This window comes from Lepidochelys kempii, chromosome 5 (genome assembly GCF_965140285.1).
Source record: "Lepidochelys kempii isolate rLepKem1 chromosome 5, rLepKem1.hap1, whole genome shotgun sequence".
In the NCBI taxonomy this organism is placed as follows: Eukaryota; Metazoa; Chordata; order Testudines; family Cheloniidae; genus Lepidochelys; species Lepidochelys kempii.
The window spans coordinates 38945769-38970614 of NC_136384.1; the positions used below are offsets into that span (position 1 = coordinate 38945769).

At 39.7% G+C, this 24846-nt stretch overlaps 1 protein-coding gene across 4 annotated transcripts in view; it reads right to left on the reverse strand.

The window, feature by feature from the left end:
• Positions 1-8564: 8564 nt before the first annotated feature.
• The window catches only part of ELOVL7 (ELOVL fatty acid elongase 7), a 50375-nt gene continuing 34093 nt past the window's right edge, over positions 8565-24846 (reverse strand). For 2 of the 4 annotated variants that reach the window (XM_073344003.2, XM_073344004.2), the window contains 6 exons: positions 22007-22197; positions 18853-18933; positions 18000-18056; positions 15709-15814; positions 10693-10829; positions 8568-9329 (listed from right to left, as the gene is read on the reverse strand). In XM_073344003.2, the coding sequence (XP_073200104.1) occupies positions 9120-9329; positions 10693-10829; positions 15709-15814; positions 18000-18056; positions 18853-18933; positions 22007-22197 (782 nt within the window). In that variant the 3' untranslated portion in view covers positions 8568-9119. Of the gene's footprint in view, positions 9330-10692; positions 10830-15708; positions 15815-17999; positions 18057-18852; positions 18934-22006; positions 22198-24846 lie in introns of all 4 variants that reach the window. The other 2 variants (XM_073344002.2, XM_073344005.2) reach the window with 2 other exon arrangements.

The following is a 24846-nucleotide window of genomic DNA, read 5'->3' on the forward strand; positions in this document are numbered from 1 at the left end:
AGGATAACACAGGGATGTGAGCCCTTAGTGTCAGGAAGTCTTTTCTGTGTCTACTATGAAGCAGCTCCCTGAATCCACCAGCCTCTGGCAACATAGGCACAACCTTGCAGGCCTCCACAAGCCTTGCTCTCTCTGTACGGGTTGCAATGGGCACACACCAACCTCTGAGTCCTCCAAGCTTCCCACTGGAGTGCCCCGCTCCTGCTTCATTGAACACTCATAGAACACTCAGATCCACTACTCCTGAAGGAATAGTACCCCCTGCTTTCAAGATTCAATTCAGGATCCCCAGTCTACTTAATACACACCATTGGCAGGAGGAGGGAGAGCGAGAGAAAAAATACAAGAATGAGCTTATCATCAAAGAACAAATTCAAGTGACAGAAAGTAAGAATATTGGGGGGAAATGAAAAAAATCATATAAATTGTTTATAAATTGTTATAATATATAACATAATAAAATCGTATAAAAAATCATAACATAATTTTTAAAGCCTAAGCTCACAAGGCATTCTGCCCCATCTACTACAAAATAACTTACACCAAGTCCTTTTCTCAGCCTTTTCAACCAGTTTGGCTTCTCATAAGATCAGGCCCACTGGCGTCTCGTCATCACACGTTGAAGGAATAGGGGTGTATCTCCATACCCCTTAATTTATACTCACAAAAGTTCATTGTCCTTATTTCAAACAGGGCTCTCCCTTGTTTTCTTCTTGTCAATGTCCTCTCTTTGACGATTTCACAATCCTTCATTATCAATCCACTCAGACGCTAAATGACTGCCCCTTCTGAACCATACAATACCTAATTTACATGTAAACAGACAGATGGATAAACATTTGTTGCCTGAAAGAAAACCTGCTTTTTACTTCTTTGATGACCAGTCCCTAGTCACGGAATTTAAGAACATAATTTTCAGTAGATATACATAATTCCTTACACAACACCCATACATATATTTTGCAGTGATTATGATGACCAGTGTGACACAGACTTTAAGTAGAGACCTGACAAGGTGTTCTTTTGGTGAACTCAGGGGATCTCTGTACCCCTGTGCCCTCTACCACTTGGCATCCGGAAGTTCTTGGCTCACATGTAGGACGGAAGAATCCCATGCACTGCTATAGGCTGGGGACCGACTGGCTAAGCAGCAGTTCTGCAGAAAAGGACCTGGGGATTACAGTGGATGAGAAGCTGGATATGAGGTAGCAGTGTGCCCTTGTTGCCAAGAAGGCTAACGGCATATTTGTCTGCATTAGTAGGAGCATTGCCAGCAGATCAAGGGAAGTGATTATTCCCCTCTATTCAGCACTGGTGAGGCCACATCTGGAGTATTGCATCCAGTTTTGGGCCCCCCACTACAGAAAGGATGTGGACAAATTGGAGAGAGTGCAGCGGAGGGCAACAAAAATGATCAGGAGGCTGGGGCACATGACTTATGAGGAGAGGCTGAGGGAACTGGCCTTGTTTAGTCTTCAGAAAAGAAGAGTGAGGGGGGATTTGATAGCAGCCTTCAACTACTTGAAGGGGGGTTCTAAAGAGCATGGAGTTTGGCTGTTCTCAGTGGTGGCAGATGACAGAACAAGGAGCAATGGTCTCAAGTTGCAGTGTGGGAGCTCTAGGTTGGATATTAGGAAACACTATTTCACTAGAAGAGTGGTGAAGCACTGGAATGGCTTACTTAGGGAGGTGGTGGAATCTCCATCCTTAGAGGTTTTTAAGGCCCGGCTTGAGAAAGCCCTGGCTGGGATGATTTAGTTGGAGTGGTCCTGCTTTGAGCAGGGGGTTGGACCAGGTGACCTCCTGAGGTCTCTTCTAACCCTGATCTTCTATGATTCTATGAAATCTATTCATTTTAATTATCTAATCAATTTGTAATTAGACACCACATCTTCCATTCTGTAGATACTGGGTTGAAGAGGTTCAAGTTCACACCAAGTTCTTTGAAATGTAGCACAGACTTAAGGCCATGCCAAAGGAAAGGATTGAAATCAATTCTTTTTCTCATAGCACCAATAAAAGTACGTTTTCTTGCTCTGTTGAGTGTTCCATTCCCCAAAACTAGCATCTGTGCAGGATTCTAACTCCAGGATCCTAACAGCAAGACTAGTGGAACTCTCCTAGTTTGCTGCCTCCCCCACACCCAGAGGCTGCCCTACCTACAGGCAGTTAAAGAGGGTGGCAGCTGCCTATGGGGTGGCAGATTTCTGGGAGAAGTGGCTCTGCAGATGGGGGTGTGAATTGCAGAGCACTGACACCGCTGCGTAGACTCTGCTGGCATGAACTAAAAGGTACCTTTGTGTGTAGGGTGACATATTCCTTCGCCTGCGGTTAGTACCATCCTTTTAGCCATCCAAGAGACTATCAGATAGTGGGTTCCCTCTAAAAGCTCTCTTCAGCTCGAGAGAAAAGGAACAAAGCATGTTGTTAAAATGAAAGCCTTATTTAATACTTTACATTTGAAATGCTTTAACTGGTTTTTCCTTTTTTCTTGTATTTTAATAAAGGGTTAAAAAGATTTTTAATGGTGTGTTTGCCATGGGATTAAGCAGGCTGAGGTCTCTGTGTACCAAACCCCAACCCTTGTTTAAAACTGTTTAATGTTGGACAGTTGCAGGGTCATGTTAACACCTTTGACTCTTTGGGCCCATATATTCAAATTAAATTAATACAACTCCCCTATGGGTTTTAATGCCACCAGTTGAGCGGTGTGCCTTGTCTACACTAGACTTTTCTAACATATGCTAGCAACACATGTTTTATCCAGGAGTGGAAGTAACATAAAAGAGTTACTGGTATGGGGGCCCAGCTCTGGGCCCCTGGAAGGGGCGGGGCCTTGGGCAGAAGGGGTGGGGCTGGGGTCAGCCTCCCCCAGCCGGCCCTTCCACAGTGCCCGGCTTGCACTGCCCAGGGCTCTGGTTGTGATTTAAAGGGCCTGGGGTTCCAGCCGCTGCCATGATAGCAGCGGCTGTGGCCGGGAGCCATCGACCCTTTTAAATAGCCAGACCCTGGGGCAGGTACCCCTTTTGCCCTCTCCCCTCGCCCGCCCCGGTCAGTGGCCCTAGTGGGAGGGAGGGGCAAAAGGAGCAGCAACATTAAAGCACTGCTGCGGCAGTGTTTTAACATCTGCTGTGTACAGGCTGGTCCCGGCGCCCACGTCTTACCAGTACAACATACCAGCCCACTTTCACCTCTGGTTTTACCCTAATCTAGGTAAGGCCTGGGAGAGCAGTATAGCACCTACTGCTCCCATGGGACAGAAGTGGAGGAGAGAATGAGTTAACATGGCCAGCACAGGCAGAAATGTGAGAGAGAGAATGGGAAGTCTCTGCCTGTAGCAGGCAGCAGCCATGCCTCTCTCAGCAGCCCAGAATAGTGTCTTTATCTAAAAGAAGTAGTTACAGAAAAAGGCCAGGCTTTGAAGCATCTAGAGTTCAGGAGAGGTATTTACAATGCTAGTTCTAGTTAGAACCAGCATTGTAAATATCACTGCCAAACATCACTGCCAAGCTTTGTGCAGCTCCATGTGACATTTTATGCAAATGATGTTCAAATTGGCTCATCGTCAAATTTGTATAGGATTATAAACTTCAGCTCCAAGTCAATACACCTTTCTCTAAGCAGTGCCAGGGGTAGACAAGGAACACCACAAAACGTGGCAGCTGCTGTTGGTAAGTGAGTGCCAAAGGGTATTTTAGGAGCACAGGCAAAAGGCTACTGAGGGCAAGAAACAGGGCAGCTGGGTTTGGGGGAGTGTCTGAGTGGAACTAGTGATAATTGAGGGCTGGTGTAGGGGCTGGTAGAGGATAGGTAAGGGAAGCCATGGGGAAAAGATGTGGGGAGATGTGGGTGTAGGAGTTTGTCCATAGGTGGCTAGCTGAATGGCTGTGTAGAGCTGTTGCTTCTACTTTCTACTGGTTACTGTCTCCAGGACATCTGCTTAGCAAACCCGGGATAACATGTGAATCATTTGCAGGAACCTGGAAATTTTCCTCCAGTGAAAACTTTGATGGCTATACAAAAGCACTGGAAGGTACCAGACTACAGAGGTACCTACACACCTAAGGCCCAGTTTTAGGTACCACCGTGATTCACAAAACACCATGCAGCTGCTGCCTACCACTGTAGGTGCATAAACTCACTCAGCACCTAAATTTCCACTGTAAAAGTTCCCTAGGTGCCTATGGCTACACCTACACAGCAAGCGGAAAACCTGAGCAGCGAGTCTCAGAGCCTGGGTCTACAGACTTGGGCTTGAAGGGCTTATGCTGACACTCAAAATAGCTGTGTAGATGTCCAGATGGGGGTGGAGTTCATAGCCTGAGCACAACCTCCACACAACTATTTTTAGCACCATCACATAAGCCCAAGTCTGTAGACCTGGGCTATGAGACTCTACCATGTTTTTTTGCTTGCTGCGTTGAGATACCCTAAGTTTCTGCCCCTGGGCACGTGCACTGACTCATTCTGGCCATCCAGATGTCTATCTCACCCCTAAGTCCTTGTGCTATCCATGAACCCAGACAAGACTGGCCAAGGAGAACCTAGCTCACTTGTGAGACCCAATCCCGTAGGTGTGCTCAGAAGTTACTTTCAGGCCTGGATCTCAATCGCAAGCTGGCTGCCAGAGGTGGTGGAGGTGCTGCTATCACCTCTGTTATAACTTTTAGCCCAGTGGTCAGAGCACTCGGCTGGATTGTAGGAGACCCAGGTTCAATGTCCCCCCCTTTCTGCTGCTGGGGAAAATGGGTTTGAACACAGGTCTCCCACACATCTCAGTTGAGTGCTCTAATCACTGAACTACAGGCTCTTCTGACGCACAGCTCCTACAGCATCTCCTGCTGAAGCTGTTCCAATGTGTATAACTAAACAGAGTCACTGGAGTAGGGGGAACTGGACCTGGCCTGTCTCACCTCCTGTCAGGGGTGATCTGTCAGGCTGTAGAGTTATTCTCAGTCCCTCTCTTTCTGACCCAATGACTATTTAAATATTTATACAGCAGTGCTCCTAAAGGTGGTTAATACCATTTTTCCTCACTCAGTAATGCTGACCAACAGGAAATTTTACTGACATTTTAGTTACAATATTTGTACTTTCAAATAGTACATGTCCAAACCTCATTGGTAAGAGTAGTATATGTCTGTGAAGAAAGGGTAGTATATGGCTCTAGTATTGTAGGCATGGTTTATGGACCAACATTTAATATTGAATTTGGCTCTCACAAGGGAATGACTTATAGACTAGTGCCTGAGGGGGCTTTTTGTTTGTTTTCGTAGCCAGAAGAGTAGTAACTTTTTTCTTAATGATACTAAAACTACATTAAAGTTCTCTGCTGTTACTCTAAGAAAATTCATGGGTGCGCACACAACCTAGAGCCACTTATGAGCTACCAGTGCTGCATTCTATTTTAGAGAATTTTCAGTCTTGTGAAAAGTTTGCTACATCTGATAATCTTGGCAATGGGAAACTGATTGTTTAAGGATAACATAGCATCTACAAATGCTTGCTGATTTCTCCCCTGCCCATCTTTTCAATCAAATATTTTTCTTGGTCACTTTTTCCTAACACTCCTATTACAGGTAGCCAGTTCTGGCCTCCAAGACATCCACCTTTCTACCCCAGAGCTGTCCAAAATAATCTCCCCTTACCAGCCACTCAAACTCCCCTCAAAGATTTTCTCCCGATTGAAAGAGTCATATTTAAACTAGGCCTAATCTACTGCCCTCTATGCCTTCACCCTCTCTTCTAAATTGCTCTCAGTACCACCTTTCTTCCAGGAGGCCAATAAACCCTAAAACACGCCTTGCTTAGCTTCACTAATGAACAGTATTGTTTTACTTGTTCTTTCTCTCACTTCCCTATTTGGACGTTATCTAGACAAGTTTGCAAACTCTTCAGCACAAGAGCTTGGTCTTCATATATGTCTAGAAAGCGCCTTTCCCAATAAGACATTAATCCTGCTTTGGGAATGGATTTTAGCCACTATTTTATAAAGTGAAGATGTCATGTACACTATGTAGTACAGACAGTGCGAGCACTAGGTTTTCAGGAAACTCCTAAAGTTAGAGTTTCATCCAGCAGAGGGCTCTAATACCTCAGCTAAACCTTTGAAACAAGACTCAAACCAAATTTCCCTCAGTAACAATAGACACCCATTCATACTGATTGTTCCATTTTCTCTACCCACTTATTCTGACCTAAAACATAATAGAGAGTGGGTCTGAGTTTTTCCAAGCATGGTTTGGGCACAGAGACAAACTGATTCATTTTATACAAAAATGTATTGGACTTAGGGAGAAGCCTGTCTAGTTATTAAAGAGGAGAGTCACTAAAAATGCTACATCAGGCTCTATAGTTTTGAGTGACCAAAAGGGTTTTGTGCACTGTAGTGAATTTGAGAATAATTTGATTTAATAACAAACTATTACAACATACTGCACATACATACAAACCTATAGGATGAGTCAGGACCACCCCTCTGAAAGGATGAGTTCCCCTTCAACTGTTACCAACTCAGATGTTTACTTTCAACAACTTTGAGGTGGAGAGAAGTAGGCCAAAGGACTTGTGAAACTGAAGTTGCCTCTGCTCTTGCTTAGGGGTGAGCCAAGTGTGTACACCATGAAGGAGATAGGATTATTTTATGCATCACTACTCACCTTCCAGAAATAGGTCAGCAACATTCTTTTCTTATTGTCTACCTATTCTTTTGTTTGCTGGTTAAATAGGACTTCCTGGGGCAAAGAGGCTGGCTACAAAGTCTGGCCACATAAGATATGGAAAAATAATCCAGTATGTGGATAAGAAATTATTGAAGTAGAGAATATTTGCTCTTCAGGTGTCTAGCTACCAAGCAAGGCTTTTACTGTAAGAAAGCTAAGCAGTAGCAACCTCTCCTTACCACACATACACAGAAGGAAAATGTAGCTTTAGTTCCCTTTCCCCACCTCCACCAGCGCCTGAAAATTTTTTCTAGGAATTAACAGGCATGAGGAGTAATTTTTGGAAACTTGGTATTCCATGTAAATAGTGGCTGTACATACATTACTCTCATAGAAAGATGGGCAGTGCTAACACAAATGTGTATCTTGGTCTTCCCCAAGATTTGTTTGCCAATTCATCTAGTTTGTGCAAGATGAAGGGCTTAAAAAAAAAAAAAATCCACCAAAACAGTAAATCAAAACTTCACTCACCCAGCAAGTTTGGAAATATGAGTTATAAAACACTAATTTAAAAGATTAATAACTATATGCTGGAAGATAGGTTTAAATCTTAGTTCTTTAATATCTTATTACAGTATTTCAAAACAACTGATGGAGTTTTTTCATCATGTTATTAAAAAACAGCTTATTGGGGTATTAGGTCTTTTACACAGATGAACATAAAATTAGTGAAGAAATTCAAACTAAGCACTGCAGCATTGTGATCTATTTTGTTACAAGAAAACAGTATTAGAAATGTATGTCTAATAGTCCTCAATTAGCAACTAAGTCCCCACATGCCACTTTAACATTGTAGGGATACAAGGCAGAAAGACAAGAAGCAAATCTCTGTTTATTCGTTCAATAAGGAAGACTCAGATATGTTATTTTATAAGAAGTCACTTGCAACACTATTGTGGTAATCATGTCCATATAACAACAAAACATGCCTTTTTGGAGTTCTTCAAACACTAATACAAACAGGTGGGTCAGAAGACATGTTAGAGAACATCACAACTCCAGCAGATCAGAGCAGAGTACAAGATAGATTTCAACCCACCACTTGCGGGAGTTGTCACGAAAACAAATCAATGAATCAATGCTGTATGGTGTGCATCTCAAGGCAGAATATAGCTCCTAGTTTAGTTCTGCATAATACAGTCATTCCTTGACCATCTCACGGAAGTAGAGAGATACTATCTGCATATAGCTCTAGGTCCTATAAATTGCTACTAAGCCAGCTGACATGTCTCCCTGACCAGTCCCTGGAGATACCCTATCAGTTCATTCTGCATAGTTCAGAGTTAACTATACTACACAATCACCTGTCCTTTCTCCCTCTCCATAAAACTGTGTAGTTTCTAATCTCTTTAGACAGTTCATTTAGTACCACAGGGCAAAAACAAGGCACTAGTGCTATTAACAGAGAAACTTAACCATGAATTATACAAAACAATTTCTCATTAGGCACCATTCATTTCCACAGGCAGTGGAAAGGAGAAAGAATACAGCAAAATAAAGTAATGAAACTGCCATTTGTATTTTACACAAACCTGTTCTAAAAATGTAGTAAGGTTTTGGTTGTTGAATTGCATGGTGTTTTTCCCAGTAAAAACATTCCTATTTGCTGATATCAAAATACATCCACAGACAATTTTGAATATTATTCTACTTCAATGAATCAATCACTATTTTTTTGACTGGGATGTTAAATCAAGAGACAGTTTTTATGATTATAATGTTCAATTAACTAACAGCAAACATTTTTAAAAGTTCATTAATTTAAATCATTTTAGTAAAAAACAGATTATAATCCAAAAATCCATCTTTTTTAAAAAACACATTCTAATCTGCCAAGGTTTTATTTAACTTACATTCTTTAATATGGTACAGTTTGTACAAAAATATGAATGTTTACAGGTATTAACTATATTAACAATGTGTTTTAGTCTCTGTAAGTTATGCATGTAACAATGATTTTTCATTATTTTAATAAAATTAAAATATAGTTTCAACATCTTATGATATTAAAATGAATGCTCTTTATACCCTTTCTTAGTGCTCAAAGTATTCTGTACTTATCATAACATTTTCTTAACGAAGATCTTTTTATTTATATGCATCTCACCTGTAAGAATGCAATTAAATATTCATTTCTTCTAGGCACAAGGAGAAAAATTTCTTTAGATATGTGCAGCAAGTTGCTGAAAACCTGCAAATCTTTAACCAGAAAATTACCCCTCCCGCACCCCTCTGCAACATCAGAAACCCAAATAACTTATTGTAAAAATACAAGCTCTTTGTTTTGGAAAAACATATAAAATGTACACATTGTAGTGTGCATCTAAATATCTTGATTGTCAAGTAGTACAAGTTACTAATCTGAGATGTACACATTCATATAGATGAGGCATTGCTTCAGTGATCTTTGCTTTTGCTGATTCCGTTTTTCATAGTCTTTGGTGGTCTCTGGCCCCTTGTGTAAGCATGATACCAGAAGTGGAGAAACAGGATTAAAAACACAGAGCCATAGAGCCAAATAATGAATATGAAAACTGGATACTGGTATGGACAATCATCCATAAAGTAGATTTGTCCTATGTGAACTGTAACCATAAGAAACTGAACCTGGAGGAAACAGACAAGGAAAAATATGCTCAGTTATGCATTACAGGTTTAAAAATGTAAAAAGATATACTTGAGAGAAGTTTAAATAGTTATCAGCATAATGTGCACACACACAAAAAGAGAAGGTTGGTGAGAAATAGAATTTGTGTAGTCCTGCAAAACTCCACTCTCCTACTTGGCCAGGGAGAGGTGTTTTTTTTGATGAAGTAACTTTTTGTTTTTGTTTAAGTTATAAACATTATCATGGTGCAAGGATAGGGGAGGAGATCCATATCAGGGAGACCAGGGAAGGAACTCTCCCTAATAGTCATTCTCTTGATAAAAAACACAGAGGGAAAGGCCTGGCTGGAGCTATTTACAAGGTGGCATATTCTCAGAGGGATTGATTCTGCCACCCCTTAAGTTGACTAGTCCCACTGACTACTTGCATGATAATGTGGTAAACTAAAAGTATTAGGCCATTGAGCAGAGGCATAAACAAACTTCTCTTCCTATACAAGATTTTAATAGTTAGGGATTACATCTGTTCAGTTTAGAGAAGAAACAAAAATGGTAACGTCTAAAGTATATAAAATGGAACAGAAGATCAGTGGGGTACTCTTGTTCAGTGCAAGAGCAAAATGGCAGCCAAAAGAAATTTAAAAGGTAACCAAGTTAATAATGGTTAAAAAAAAATGTTTACTTGCTTTCCCCTTTCCACACGCTGATTTATTTGGAGAACTCAGGGCCAAATAATATTGAGGCACAGAATCTAGAAGGGTTTTTTAAGAAAAAGATTTTCATATGAAAATCATAATGCACAATTACAATAGCTATGATAAAAATGCTTGAGATAATTCAGTTATTTCTTCATAAGGCCAAATCCAAATTAAAAGAGATATCATCAACTTCTGTAGACCCAAATGTTTACCTTACTTTAAAGTAAGATAAATCCTAAGAAATAGTCCTTGTAATCTTTTGTTTTTAAATTTAAACTGTTACTCTATTTAATACTGTTTTGCAAATTTCTTTTTAAAAAAACACTTTGTTCCTAGTGTAAGTCCATACTCCAACAGTTCTTAAATGGACAAATAGTTCTTTATCAATACACTTAGAGTACAAAGCAATTAAATACACTGAGTACCTACAACTCCTACTGACTTCAGAGAGAACTGTGGGTTCTCAGAACCTCTGGAAAACAGGTCAACAGATTTTATTTACACAGTTGACTGGTCTCATGATTTCTGCTGAGCTCAGTTGAGGTAAAACTCTTCTGTGCCATTGTAAAAATAATTCTTAACCATGTTCATAGAAGTGACATTAAAAACTCACTCACATACAGCTTGACTAACTGCAAAAAGTCTGGCTCAGACACAATACTCACAAGCTGTATAGTTGTCATGTGTTTTTTCCACCACAGGTATTTATAATAGGCTGGTCCCAGTGAACAGAGTCCATAGTAGCTGTACATGATGACGTGCACAACACAGTTTAACAGAGCATGGAATGTTCCTAACCCACCTGTAGAATAATAAAAATAGTCCAAGATTGTTACACCAGTGATCCTAAAAAACCCCAACCCTGTATCTAGCTATCAAACAAGGTTTTTGCCTTGCGTTAGTTAAGTAGAAAACTAGATAAAAGCATGAGGCTCTATTTGGAGGGGTCTCCAACTTTCACTAGCACATAAAATACAAAGATTCAAGTTAAGCTCTGTAGTCACCAACTCTGAAGGATTTCAGCAGTTCCCTCTTTTCTCAGCAAATGCTTATGTAAATATTTTAGCCAATACCCTAGTAAAATGCTGCAATGTTTTAAAATCAATTTTCCAAAGCTGTAATAAAAGTCTAATTAGTGTAACTGAATGCAAGTAAGTTTTTTGTTAGTGTGTTACATGAAGGGGACTCAAACACCTCTGCAGCATCACCCCTCCTGCTCTACCTCTTTTCTAGATCCCATGATCGGCTTTTCATGAGTCCAGGGGCTGCAACCATGTAGCAATCCTCTAGCCCTTAGAGGTTCCTAGTAAAAGTACTACAGCTCAAGGCTCTACTCTCTATTCTTTTGGTCACTCTCTGGGGACAACAAGGAGTCCTTGTGGCACCTTAGAGACTAACAAATTTATTAGGACATAAGCTTTCATGGGCTGTAACCCACTTCATCAGATGCATGGAGTGGAAAATACAGTAAGCAGGTATAAATGTACAGCACATGAAAAGATGGGAATTGTCTTACCAAGAGGGGGTCGGGTCAGTGCTAACGAGGCCAATTCAATTAGAGTGAATGTGGCCCATTCCCAACAGTTGACAAGAAGGGGAACATTACTTTTTGTAGTGCTAACGAGGCCAATTCAATCATATGGATGTGGCCCATTCCCAAACAGTTGACAAGAAGGTGTGAGTATCAGAGAGAAAATTATTTTTTGTAGTGACCCAGCTATTCCCAGACTTTATTCATGCCTAATTTGATGGTGTCCAGTTTGCAAATTCATTCTAGTTCTGCAGTTTCTTGTTGAAGTCCGTTTTTGAAGGGTTTTATTTTAAAAAAAGCTGGGGACAGCTCCAGAGCATCCATGTTCCCAGGACCAGGGAAGACCCAAGGGGCAGAGGTGTGGGACCTCAATGTGTATGTGACCTTAGCTGCCCATGCAACCCTCAAGTTTGGGACCAAACCCATTAAACAGAATGATAATAAAGGAACTTGTTGTCATTGAGGGGATCCATGCAGATATTTCCTTCTCCAGAACCCTCTCTCCTGCTCAGTTTCCAATAGGGTTAAATTATCTTAGCCATAGTAGTAATATTTAAGAAGTGAACTGAGTTTTAAATATAGCTGGTCAAAAAATGGTTTAGAGAGAGAGACAGAGAGAAAAGCATTTTGATTATTTGGTGGAAATTCAAATACAAAACATTCTACATTTCCAGGTGAGAAGTCCATGAAAAAACTTAGCAAAAAAATAAATTTGGTTGAAAGCCCAATTAGATATCCAAACCAGTTTCAACTAGCCCTACTTTTAAAATCTAAATGTTTCTTTTATTACTGATTAGAGCAGTTAGTGGAGCTTTCCCCCTCCACAAATGACCATCATCAGTTTCAATTGCAAATTCTCTCTGAAATGTTGTGTTTCTAGGTCACATATTCCCAAACAATTTGACTGCTTTTCTGAGACTAATGCATTTACTTTTTTAGGTTGCATAGTGAAAAGTCATGGAAGAAGCCTCAAAATGAGTTACATTAGAAAAAAAAGCTACCTAGACATTACAAAAATACTGTTACACAAGAAAGTCACTGCACAAAAATGGTTTGCAATTCTCGACGTCAAGTCCTAAGAAGGAGAAGATCCCCATCTCTTCAAACACTCATTTGGATGATTTGGAGTAAGAACAAGTTCAGAAGGCTGGGCAGTAGACAACATAATGCCATTATTTAAAGGAAAGAAACAACTAGGAAATGAAATAAGAGATAAACATCAGTTGTACTGAAATTCTTGGAAATTATTTTACGGCATCAAAGAGAACATTTGGAAAGATTAGTTTAAAGACAGGCAATAAAGCTTTGAGAAAGAAACACAATACACTAAGATTACATGAGGGAATATTACTGACTCAAGCCAAAATGGTTCTCTCACTTTGTGGAAAGCATTTGCCAGATTACTACAGAGGAGATTTAAGTCTGAGATGCCTTGTCATGGAACAAGTGCACAGCTGGTACATGGTTCTGAAGCCCAACTAAAGAGCAGGAAATTAACAGTATGGGTAATGTAATTTTTTTTTTTTGGTGGTGGTGGTGGGGGGGGGGAGGTGACGACTGTTAAGTGCTAGGAATACCAGATTAATGTGTTTTATATTAACAGATCTAAAATGGTCTGATTTGTAAGCAGAGGAAGATAATTCCAATTTTAGTACTACCGTACCACTGATGTGGGGAAAAGGATGCAGTTCAAAACATGAGAGTTTCTTTATAGGGGGTTTCAAAGAGGATGGCTCTAGACTGTTCTCAGTGGTAGCAGATGACAGAACGAGGAGTAATGGTCTCAAGTTGCAGTTGGGGGAGGTTTAGGTTGGATATTAGGAAAAACTTTTTCACTAGGAGGGTGGTGAAACACTGGAACGCATTACCTAGGGAGGTGGTGGAATCTCCTTCCTTAGAAGTTTTTAAGGTCAGGCTTGACAAAGCCCTGGCTGGGATGATTTAGTTGCGGATTGGTCCTGCTTTGAGCAGGGGGTTGGACTAGATGACCTCCTGAGGTCCCTTCCAACCCTGATATTCTATATATTAGAAATTGGACTCAAAATACAGTGAAAATGTAGCAGTCTCCTTCATTAGCTAACTGCACATTAGACAACTTTTCATGGAATCCATGCAAAGCTTTTGTACCTCTTTCAGAACATATTTTTGTATGCATGCAACTAATATACACAGGAGGGATCAGGTAGGCAAAGGTTCAATCCTTCAATTAAGCATCAAAAGCTGTGGGGGAAAAAACAATGCCAAGGAAAATGGGTGAAATGTTACAGAAAAGGAAACTATGTCCAGACAAGTACTGCTGTTGTCCCCACTGATTTTTCAACTAGTAACCTCTTCCAGACACACCACCACTAGGAATACAATCCAGCACCAGGGGTTCCACCAGGTTTCCATTCTCTCTGCAGGTTTCAAGCTATATGCTCTTTTTAGGCTATGTCTACAATACCAGCAAGGGGTATGATTCACCAGCTCACGTACACATTCACAGTAGCTTGAGGAGAGCTAGCACGAGTATAAATAGTAGCGTCACTGTGGTACGATGGGCAGCAACAACACAGTTTAGCTAGTATGTACCCACTCTTTTCAGGAATGCTTATACTCTTCATGGCAAGCCATGCCCGACACTGCCTGTCTGGCTGCAGTAAGGTTACTATTTATATGTGCACTAGCGCTCATCAAGCTACTGCAGGTATATGTATGCAAGCTGGGGACTCATACTCCTAGCTCAAGATGCAGCCTTCAGTCCATTACACTGTAAAGCCCCAGGTTAGAAAGGCCACGCATTCTACGAGCTTCTTATGCAAGGATCTCTCTGGATTTTTGTCATTTCTGCTCTGTGGAGAGATTATTGAGGAGAGTGGAGGGATTTGTAAGGCTAAGGTAACAAGAGAGTATAAAGACCAAGATGAGGGAAAAACAGCAGAAGGTTTTCCCCAGTTCCCAAACATTTGGATGCTATCTGGCCCGAATTTTCAAATCTTTTACGTTGCTGGCCCTTCACAGACAGATATCACTATATCTAACTAGCTCTGGAAAAGTTACAGCATTACCTCTGGCTACATTTCTGCTCCCAAAGGGCAGTCAGAAATAGTTGCAACAAAAACTAAAATAATTTCTAAATAAAATTAAGGTTATAGAGAGAAACAATGATGAAAAAACAACTTTACCCTCTGATTAGATCTGTGTGTTCCAAGGGACAATGTCAACGTGAAATCTACTCTATTTTTTGACAGGTTTCAGAGTAACAGCCGTGTTAGTCTGTATTCGCAAAAAGAAAAGGAGTACTTGTGGCACCTTAGAGACTAACCAATTTATTTGAGCATGAGCTTTCGTGTGCTACAGCTCACTTCATCGGATGCACACCGTGGAAACCGCAGCAGACTTTATATACACAGAGAATATGAAACAATACCTCCTCCCACCCCACTGTCCTGCTGGTAATTGTAGCTCACGAAAGCTTATGCTCTAATAAATTGGTTAGTCTCTAAGGTGCCACAAGTCCTCCTTTTCTTTTTGCGAATACAGACTAACACGGCTGCTACTCTGAAGCTTATCTAAAGTGATCATCAAGTTTAGATAAGCTATTACCAGCTTTATCTATAACTTTAGATAAGCTATTACCAGCAGGACAGTGGGGTGGGAGGAGGTATTGTTTCATATTCTCTGTGTATATAAAGTCTGCTGCGGTTTCCACGGTGTGCATCCGGTGAAGTGAGCTGTAGCTCACGAAAGCTCATGCTCAAATAAATTGGTTAGTCTCTAAGGTGCTACAAGTACTCCTTTTCTATTTTTTGAAGTAGTTTCAATAAATGTACCTGCCCCATAATTCCCCTGCTGGGTTTTACAAACCACAACCTCCCGCCATTGGTATGCCGTCCCCTCTGCCCCTAGCTGCCCCCCACCTCCACCCCCAGCAACAGGGGAAAATGACTGTATACAAAGTATTTTCAAATGAGCCAACTGGAAGATTTCCCCCTCCCTTATAATCTAGTTCAGGTACAGTAATCTTTGGGCATTGCTTGTAACTCTAGTAGATACAAATTATGACAAAGTAATTTTTTTTTAATTGATGGTGTCCATTTGAACATGTTTTTCATTTAGAGTATGGAGGTTTTACTACTACACGTAAAGTATCATTTCAGCTCTCGACTACCTGCAGCAAATTTGACTCCAAACCACCAGGTCCACGGCATGATTGAGTGATGCAAGACATGCAGGAATGTAATCTGGCCCTCTTTCTTTCGCAAAACAAAAAAGATCTGAAATAGTTTTAAGAATAAGAGATTAGAAAAGTCACATGTGAAAGTAGTTTGCAGTTAGTTGTATGCACAAACATAGGTTGCTCAATACAGTACATTAAAATTCTTTGCACTTATGCTCATTTTATGTATGTGGAAATTGAGTGACAGATTGAGGGGCTAATTTTCAAAGGCACTGAATAATCTAAAATTCTGCTACAAATAATGCAAGCTGCAGAAGACCAGCATTTCTGATTAATCATCAGTTCAGATGTCTCAACTCCTAGCTCTATGCTCAAGCCACTAGACCACAACCACCTCTCCTAGGACTCTTCATCCACACTATTACAAAACTGTCTATACAAGATATTTCCAAAAAATATTCATACTGGTTCACTGTTTCATCACTGTAGAGAGGGTCTGAAAATCAGGCCCGGGTACCCCCACCATGCTTCAATTTCTGATCTGTATTAGGGTTATAATGGTATTCACCTTTTTAAAGTCCTTGAGATCTATGAATGAGAAACATTAAGTTCAAAATGGAATTGATGTGAAGCATGTAGGCAAGGTTTAGAAAGAACTGTAAGCAAAAGAAGTGTGGCTTTCAACATATTTAGCAAGGAAGTCAATTCCAGATGCAGCAATCTAAATCAAAGTGACATCCGTTTTATGGTGGCTAATTACTGGGAAGGAACTTAAGAGGCCAAGACCTAGGAATGAGAGTGTGCAGGATGAAGAGGTGGATCTGAACTCAGAGGGTTGAATGAAATAAATCCATATAGAGTCCTGAAAGCCAAAAAAGGCACTTAATACATTCAGGGATGGCTATGAAGCCAGTGCAAGTGATGGAGGATGCAGGAAAGACGGCCCTAATTCCAGGACCGAACTGTCCAGCCAGAGTATTTTAGACCTCTTGAAGTTTGAGTATAACAGGTTGAGAAGAGTATCGGAGGCAACTGAAAAGACAGGATGATTTAAAGATCTGAATTTAAGGCACAGAAGAGGTACACAGAAGGCAGAAAAGATTAAATCAGAACCATCATGTAACTAAAGAAAGACTATCTAGCGCTTGACATGTTAAAAGCACTACAGAGACAATAACTGCCCAAAGATGTGAAGAGGAAGGTGGGATAGTATTGAGAGGGTTGAACGTGGATATTCTCTATGGACATAGTGCTGCCATAGTAAATGTCCATCAATCTGCTGAGGAAAACTGTTAAGGGAGAAAAGGGCAAAAACATTCTAAAAGCAGAATCCAATAGATGGGAATAAATGTGGGAATGAGAAGAGCAGAGTCAGATGGCAAGAGCAGATAGAAGATGGCACCCAGAAAGAGGGGAATAGAGTGGTCAGATGTGACAGAGAAAACATACATACAAAACTGTTTTCATATGGCTAGAAACAGTAAATTAAGCAGCACAATAGTAACATGTTAGAATGTTGCCAAAGTTCCAAACAATTAAACTTCCACAATCAAACTAAAAAGAAGCTGAGATATAGGTACCTAAATAATGAGAAGGCACAAGGGCAAGTATAAAACTAGAAAGATTCAGAAGAAGAAAATAACTTTTCAGGTCCAGGACTAATTCAAGATCACCAGTCAGTAGATAGTAGAGATGACAGGAAGGTCACTCAACTTCCTTTTCCAGCATTCCTGGTCCCTCCAACAGGAGATCGGAGATCTAGTTAGTTGGGCCTTAGAAACAGTCCAGAGTGGTCAGGCTAACATTGTGTTATTACTCATGACTGCCAGGATGGGTACTTTAAATTGAGGCAGGTGGCTACTGTCGGCTCTGCCATACCCCTAACTGCCAACGTTTGAGAAACAGGATGGAAAGTTGTTGGGGAGGAAGTGGAGGAAGACTTGAAGTATAACCAGCACTTGTTTCCAGCCCACCTACCCTAACAGAGTATTTCCCAGGACAGTTTAAAAGAGACATACCATGCTATCATTTTTAGAGACTTCCCCTTGTAACTAATGGGGAGATATGCTTAAAAGTTTGTGGTACAGAAATGCCTGAAACATTCTCCGCTCTCACTGTTCTCCATTACTAACGGATTTTGTTGATTGAATATATGAGGTCTGATTAGTAAGCAAACAAACAGAGTAAAACTACTGTGTGATCCAACTGCTATAAACACCAGTGTCCTTTTTTCTCTATGGAGATCACAGTATTTTTACCAGGTTGAGTCACTACATACTTACAGTGTCTAATAATTCAATGAATTTGGAGAAGTAGTACAGCCAACAAGTCCGAACCATCTAAGAAATCCAAAAAATACACAGGGTCAAGTCTAATGAAGTCATTAGAACATCAGTCTAATTTTTGTTGGTTTTCTTTAAAAACAAGGAAGCAAAACAAATGCCTTTTCAGCATCAGGGAACTTTAAAATGTTGAACTGAATAAGCAAACACACTGGATAAATAAAATTTTTTTTTTTAAAATAAACCATTTTAATGAAATCTGAATGTCACACAAGATATGTCAAGTCAACACTTCATATAACTTCTTAAAATATTTGAATAAAAAAAATAAATATGCTGAATCCATGAGTCTCTATCAAAACCTTTGAGTTAAAAGCTGCTTTTCCATAAAAAGAAACAATCTGGGGAAAAACATTTGATTTTGAGGTCAAGCTTTATAAATATGGCACAATACATCATGTAATGTATAAAGGGCTTGTTTTGTTTACAAACTTATGAACTCCTAGGTAGAAAGAGATATATCAAATCAGCATAAAGGTTCTATTTAGTTGTAAATCAACATGGTTTTAAGGGTTACATGAAGCAATGAAAATGTACCTTTAGAAAACAACTGAAGAACAAATAGAAAAGTTGATTAATATTGAAGATTTAAATCAAGGCTTCCACTTGGTGATTTAAGTCACTGATTTAAAATCAAACCACCTTGCTAGCACAGGTTGCCTCCAACATCCCTTTCATCACCCTTTATAGTCACTTACATACTCTTCATTACGCATCAAGGCATTTTCATTAAAAGCATTTCAAAAATATAAAGTTAATGTAGCATAACAATTAGCTTCATTTGGTTACTTACTCTCAGAGCTGTAGGTGACCTGGAGTAGTCAACAAGGTCACATCGGAACGAATAACCTGTGGCCCAACCAGACATAAGAAACTGTAACAAGGAGAAGGGGGAGAGGAGAGATTTAGTTGATCACTTGAGAAAATTCATTAATTTCAGTTGACCTTAATAATCATGTAATGATTAAAAAAAGCCTGTGAATTCAGTCAGCTTGTCAGCTATTATCTACTTCAATGTGGGATGGCAACACTATAAAAAACTCTGTTGCTGTAGCACTGTAGAGAGATTTGAATCTCATAACTTGACAATATGGATGAGAAACCCAACTATACTCACTTCAGGGTACCTAACCCTCAGTGCCACAAGAGAAGAAATAGTTGCTCCCCTGAACAGACTTTAGATCAGTGTCTCTTCCCACTATGGGAAGCAGGTGATTGAAACAAAAACTATCCCAAAAAAGTGAGTATTGGTATTGAATCCAGGCATTTCAATACATAAGACACTTTTAAAAAAAAGGGTCAAGTACTAACACAGAACCACACTTTTATTATTTAGAAGTTAAGTAACTCAATTCTTCATAGATTTTCTACAAATGGAAACACAGTATATGCAGGACCAGGGAATTCAGCTAATTAAGTCTTTGTATTACAATTTAGCCCGTTCACCATGTATTTGTGACTGACCAAAAGTGTAATAAAATAATATCACACCATGATGAGGAAATCCTAACAATAAGAATTAAAATCCAAAGTGTTTTGGGCTCATTAGAAGTTACTATGTCCACATAGAATTAGAACTGCAATTTTTATGTTTGCCAGAGGTCCCCTATGCACTTAATGATTTTGGCCAATTCACATGCCAGGTTGAACTGCACATAGTTTCTTAGATCTATTTGCAACAAGTCCATAAAGGGGGACAAAAAGACCATAAAAGACAATCCAAAAAAAGTTTTAACCAAAGTAAATAATGTTTTGCCATGGGTTTTCCCCACCTCCATTTACAACATCCAGCTGAACTTTAGTGTATACACATACAACCTCTGTTTCAGCAACTGTTTTAATGAGTTTGATTGTCTGTAGCCCACAGAAGGGGCTTGAGGCTAGAGAAGAATCAGCACTGGACTTCTTTTATTTGGTACCATAAGTATCTCCATTTCTTGTCAAAAATATTTACTCTGTGATGCAAGTTAGACTATAACTGTCAGAAGAAATGGGGAGCTGTCTTCAGATCACATGCAGATGTACAGTATCAATGGATTGTAAGAGGCGTCACATCTAATACTCCTTCTATTACTATATTAAAACTCAGCCAAGAGTAGCACTGTAAATATTATATTTCTTTGCGTCTTCTCTCTTCCTCTCCCACCCCAAATCCCAGCCAATACTATAAAAACTCCACTTGTGTTGAATGAGTATTCGTTAATTAATCATAATTATCCATGCATGATTAATAGGAAACCAAGTTTTCCTGGTAGGTGAAGAGTTGTAGTTTCAATCAAACATCACTTGAATAAGACAATTAAAAGATTATCCATTTAACAGAATCAGACACCGAAACCAACAGGATTTCAAACATTGTAAGTGAACATAATCCCAACACACCCACAAAATGGCTTATATCCAATGAGGAAAAGAATTAATTCAATCTGGTATACAGTATCTGTGCATTCTTTTGCAGCATTTTAAATAAAGGCTTAATGATCGGCAAATCAAATATGTTAGCGTCAAAAGTGAAAGAGGCAAGTGTTTATTTTTTTAAATACTCCTAAAAAAGCACAATACTAACAAGATCTGTAGAAGCAGGAAGTGCAAAAGGAAAGCATGCTTTTCATCCTTCTTTGCATTTACGGTATTTGCACAACAATTATTAGCCAATGCATCAGTTTCTTTTTAAACAACAAATGTAAAGATCTTGGAGCACTGTTTTTAAAAGCAAAAGCTCAGTCTTATCCATTATGAAGGTTATGGGAACTGGGTCAACTGAAGTACAGCCAATTTGGCAGCAGTATCTGAACAATTCCCTAACCAGTATGCCAAAGATGAAAATAGCTACCACAATAGTGTTGTTTCAGCTGGCCAGTTGTAGAAAACTATCAGGCAGCTGCTTGTAGTATTGCTGAGTATCCACACTGTTTATTGCAACAGTGTCCCAATTTAGTCTCTTTAGACACCTAAAGAAATGCCAGTTTAAGAGTTAACTCTAAATGACTATTTGTAGGTGCACACCATGTACATATAATAATTTATTTTCTCGATCATTAAACCCAATGCATCTCACTTGATCACGGTCTAATAAAAATGTTCTTTTCTCCTAAAAAGCCTGGCTTTTTGTTGAGCCACAAGTTGAGGGGGGGGGGGGAAAAACAACACCCCAGAACTCTTCTAGGAAAGATTTTATTAATTATTCTAAAAACCTTGTTTTATATGGATTGAGACCCTAGACTAAATTTTGTAAATAGAAGTATCATTTACAACATTAGGAAAGTGTGATTGTGCAATCTGAAAACCAAAAACTAATTGAAGAGGATCTTGCACGTAAATATTCCCTCTGCAGTGTGAAAGATGTCAACATATTCTATCATGTGGCAGCCAAAAAAGTAAGAGACTATAAACAAAGCATGCAACCTGCCAGTCTAGTTCAACTTTCCTCACCCAAACAAGTTCAAAAACTAACCATCTAAATACTTTCCAGACTTTAAAGCAGGGGTTCTCAAACTGGGGGTTGGGACCCCTCAGGGAGTCACAAGGTTATGACATGGGGGGTCGTGAGATGTCAGCCTCCACTCCAAACCCTGCTTTGCCTCCAACATTTATATTGGTGTTAAATATATTAAAAAGTGTTTTTAATTTATAAGGGGGTGGGGGGGGGGTCGTACTTAGAGGCTTTCTATGTAAAAGGGGTCACCAGGGACAAAAGTTTAAGAACCACTGTTTTAAAGTGTTCTGTTATGGTCTTTCTAATATAAAATATACAATCACCCTCTTGACTGTGTTCAACTTTCATTTACAGTCATTGTTAAATTTCTTTTTTGTGTCTAACTATATCTGTAATTAGAGGTTCTCTCTAATCTATTATGCTAAATGTCGCTATTACCGTATCCAAAAAACTACATAATAGTAGCTGAGCTAGCTGAAGTTAAAAAAAGTATTTATAGAAAAATACTTACTTCATAAGTCATATACACTGAAAGGGCTACTACACCAAAATTGTAAAATGCCATTATTTGCCTGAGTTCAAAAGGTTTTCTGTTTTCCATGAGTTTTGGTCCCAAAGAAGTGACAAAATAAACATAGGCTCCAATGATAATAGTCTGTGGCACAGGTGAAGACATGAGTAGGAAGCCTTCCACTCTTGGATCTAGAAGAAGGGGAAAAGTTACAGGTATTTCATAATGCTTTTTACATCTACATTAACTTAACAAGGATATTCTTTTCTTAAATTCCTGGTTAAATTTGATTAAATTATTTTCTTAAATTGTTTCTGCTTTCACTGCTCAGGTTTTAGAATCACTTATTAGCTTCAGGTTCTTATAACTTGCTTTAACAAGATTTAGTGCCTCCAGGGTTCTTAGCCTCTTCGTAAACCAACATTGGTCCTTGCCAGATTTTTTGGAATACCACTCAAGGTAAGCAATTAAAGCCGCTGCTGCCCTTGACCACAATCTCTGGAGACCAGAGGTCAATTTCTTTCCATTCATCAACTAGCAGTGATTTATTCTCAGTTTAAGTCTTCACATTCAACTCAAATTTAAAAGGACATTTTATTGGCAACGTAGAGAAAAACATTAATGTATACTCAGCTACACTAATACTATAAATTGCACCATTAACCAGGCACAAAAATCTTACACTTAAAGTTTACACACGTGCTCACCTCTACTGCGCACCACATCATCCTCTCAGGTACAAATGACTGTTCTGTCCCACACATTAGTACAGATAGTCATTAAAGGATATTGCCTAATTCCCCACTTCCAATCTCATATGCACCGTCAGGCAATTCTCAGTCCAAACCTTGAAGAAAATTCTGGCCATGCTGGCTAAGCAACCCTTGCCCAACAGACTCATATGGAATTCTAAAGCTATTTGCCCAGATAGAGTCATCCTTCACATACTCCTCCCTTGCCAAAATAAAAACCAACAGAAATCTATTAACAGGTATACTCTGCAGATTTATTCATCCATAGATGGTAAGCAGAGTTCACCCTCCCCCCGCCCTTGGTCTATGGAGTTTGTTTCACTTGAAGTTACCCTTTAAACTCATCTGGCACACAGAGTTATGTCCTCTGCACATATGACATTTGTAGCGTTCCTTCTAAGACATTTTCGATGCCCTCTCTTGGTGCGACAGTCTTCCCAGCAAAGGTTTTGGTTAGTGGGGATCAGCAGGGCTTCCAATTAATCTGGCTATGGAGTGACTTTCAAGGTTGTTTGCTGGTTGTCTTTGGGATGAAAACTCCAGTTATTGGATGCTGTCAATTGGAGCCCAAGTTTTGACAAAAAAAACTTTAGAAGCAGGGTTTCCATGCTGATAAAAGTGTGTCTCACATCATCACTCTCCTCCAACATCCATTCAGACTTGTGTGCTAGATCGGGTCTGACACCCACCACTCACCTCAATTTCCACCCCATGGAAAGTATGTATTGTCACAAGACTATGTAGTTCAAAAGCAAAAAGAGGAAGAGGTCTTGCAAGCAACTAATCCAGGCTGCATATGAGTGAAATTAAACTCTTTTGGGAAAATGTGAACATTCTTAAAGAACTTCAAATTGTAAATTGGGAAATGCCCCTATTTTTAAGAACCTTGTCCCTTCTTGTGTTTAATCATACTTGGGTTACTAGTTTGGAGAATGGCTTTAAACCTGGAAGTTTTAAGCAGATGATTTGACCTACTCCCTACCACTTGGAGAGCCATAACATAGTGCCTGTTAAATCTTACAATTCCTGAAAGTTGTCCCCACCCTTCTCTCAGAAATATCTGGTTTTGTGCAGGGATTGGTAGGTCCAGAGTTGAGTCTGCGCGGTATACAGGGAGAACTCACATTAAAATTATCCATATGGAGAAAATGCTGTGATTCCCTCCCCAGGTAGCTTACAAGGATGTTAAGTGCTGTGTCTAGAGTTGCTCCATACAAGCCCCATTTCCCTCATTAACAATTGACATTGGTTGGAGCTACATTCAAGCTTTTGACAGTGACATCATCATGGAGATCTGGAAGTCTTGACTATTTCTTCCTCACTGGGAAGCGTAGTCACCTGGTTAGTTGTTCTGGACCCCTGCTTTTACCAATTACCTTTGAGGGGGGGGTTAGGTTTTTGAAAAATACCAACATGGCTTTTGAATTAGTATTCTGCTGCTTTTGTGGCTTGCTGCCATATTACTGGAGTGAAGTCACGAATCCAGACCTTCAACTTACTGTTGCAATGTTTTAAAAGAACTGCTCAATTCTCTAATTTATTTGTTCACATTTACAAAGCATTAGTCAAGTGCTCTAGGCGCTATACAGAAACAAACACTAGATAAGTAATCAGAACTGTAAGGGGATCACCACACCCTCACAACAAGCCACTCCCTTTCGCCCACTCCACCAGCTCCTTCCCACTAATTGATCCCTGAGGGAGATCAATTAACTCCTTAGTGTACCCCTATTCCAGTGACAGGCAGCAGAACAAAACCCTAACACAAGCAGTACACAACAACATTAGCAGGGAGACCCGGTCTTGGTCATCCCTTCGGGGACCCACATAACCACTTGTTAAAGCGCTCAAGTTTTAATTCAAGTATTTTATTTGTCTTGTTTCCTAACAAAGCAGTTTTAAATTTCAGTACACACAATCAGAACCTGACAAACCATATACACTCTTAAAACCTTACTGCTCAAAAGAGAATTAGAAATCTCCACTAACCCACCCAAAATCCTACATAAGGCTGCCATCTTAACACTGCAGAAGTCAGAGTGTTAGACGAGAAGCTTCCATGTTAGTTTACCATGTTATTAGGTTCTC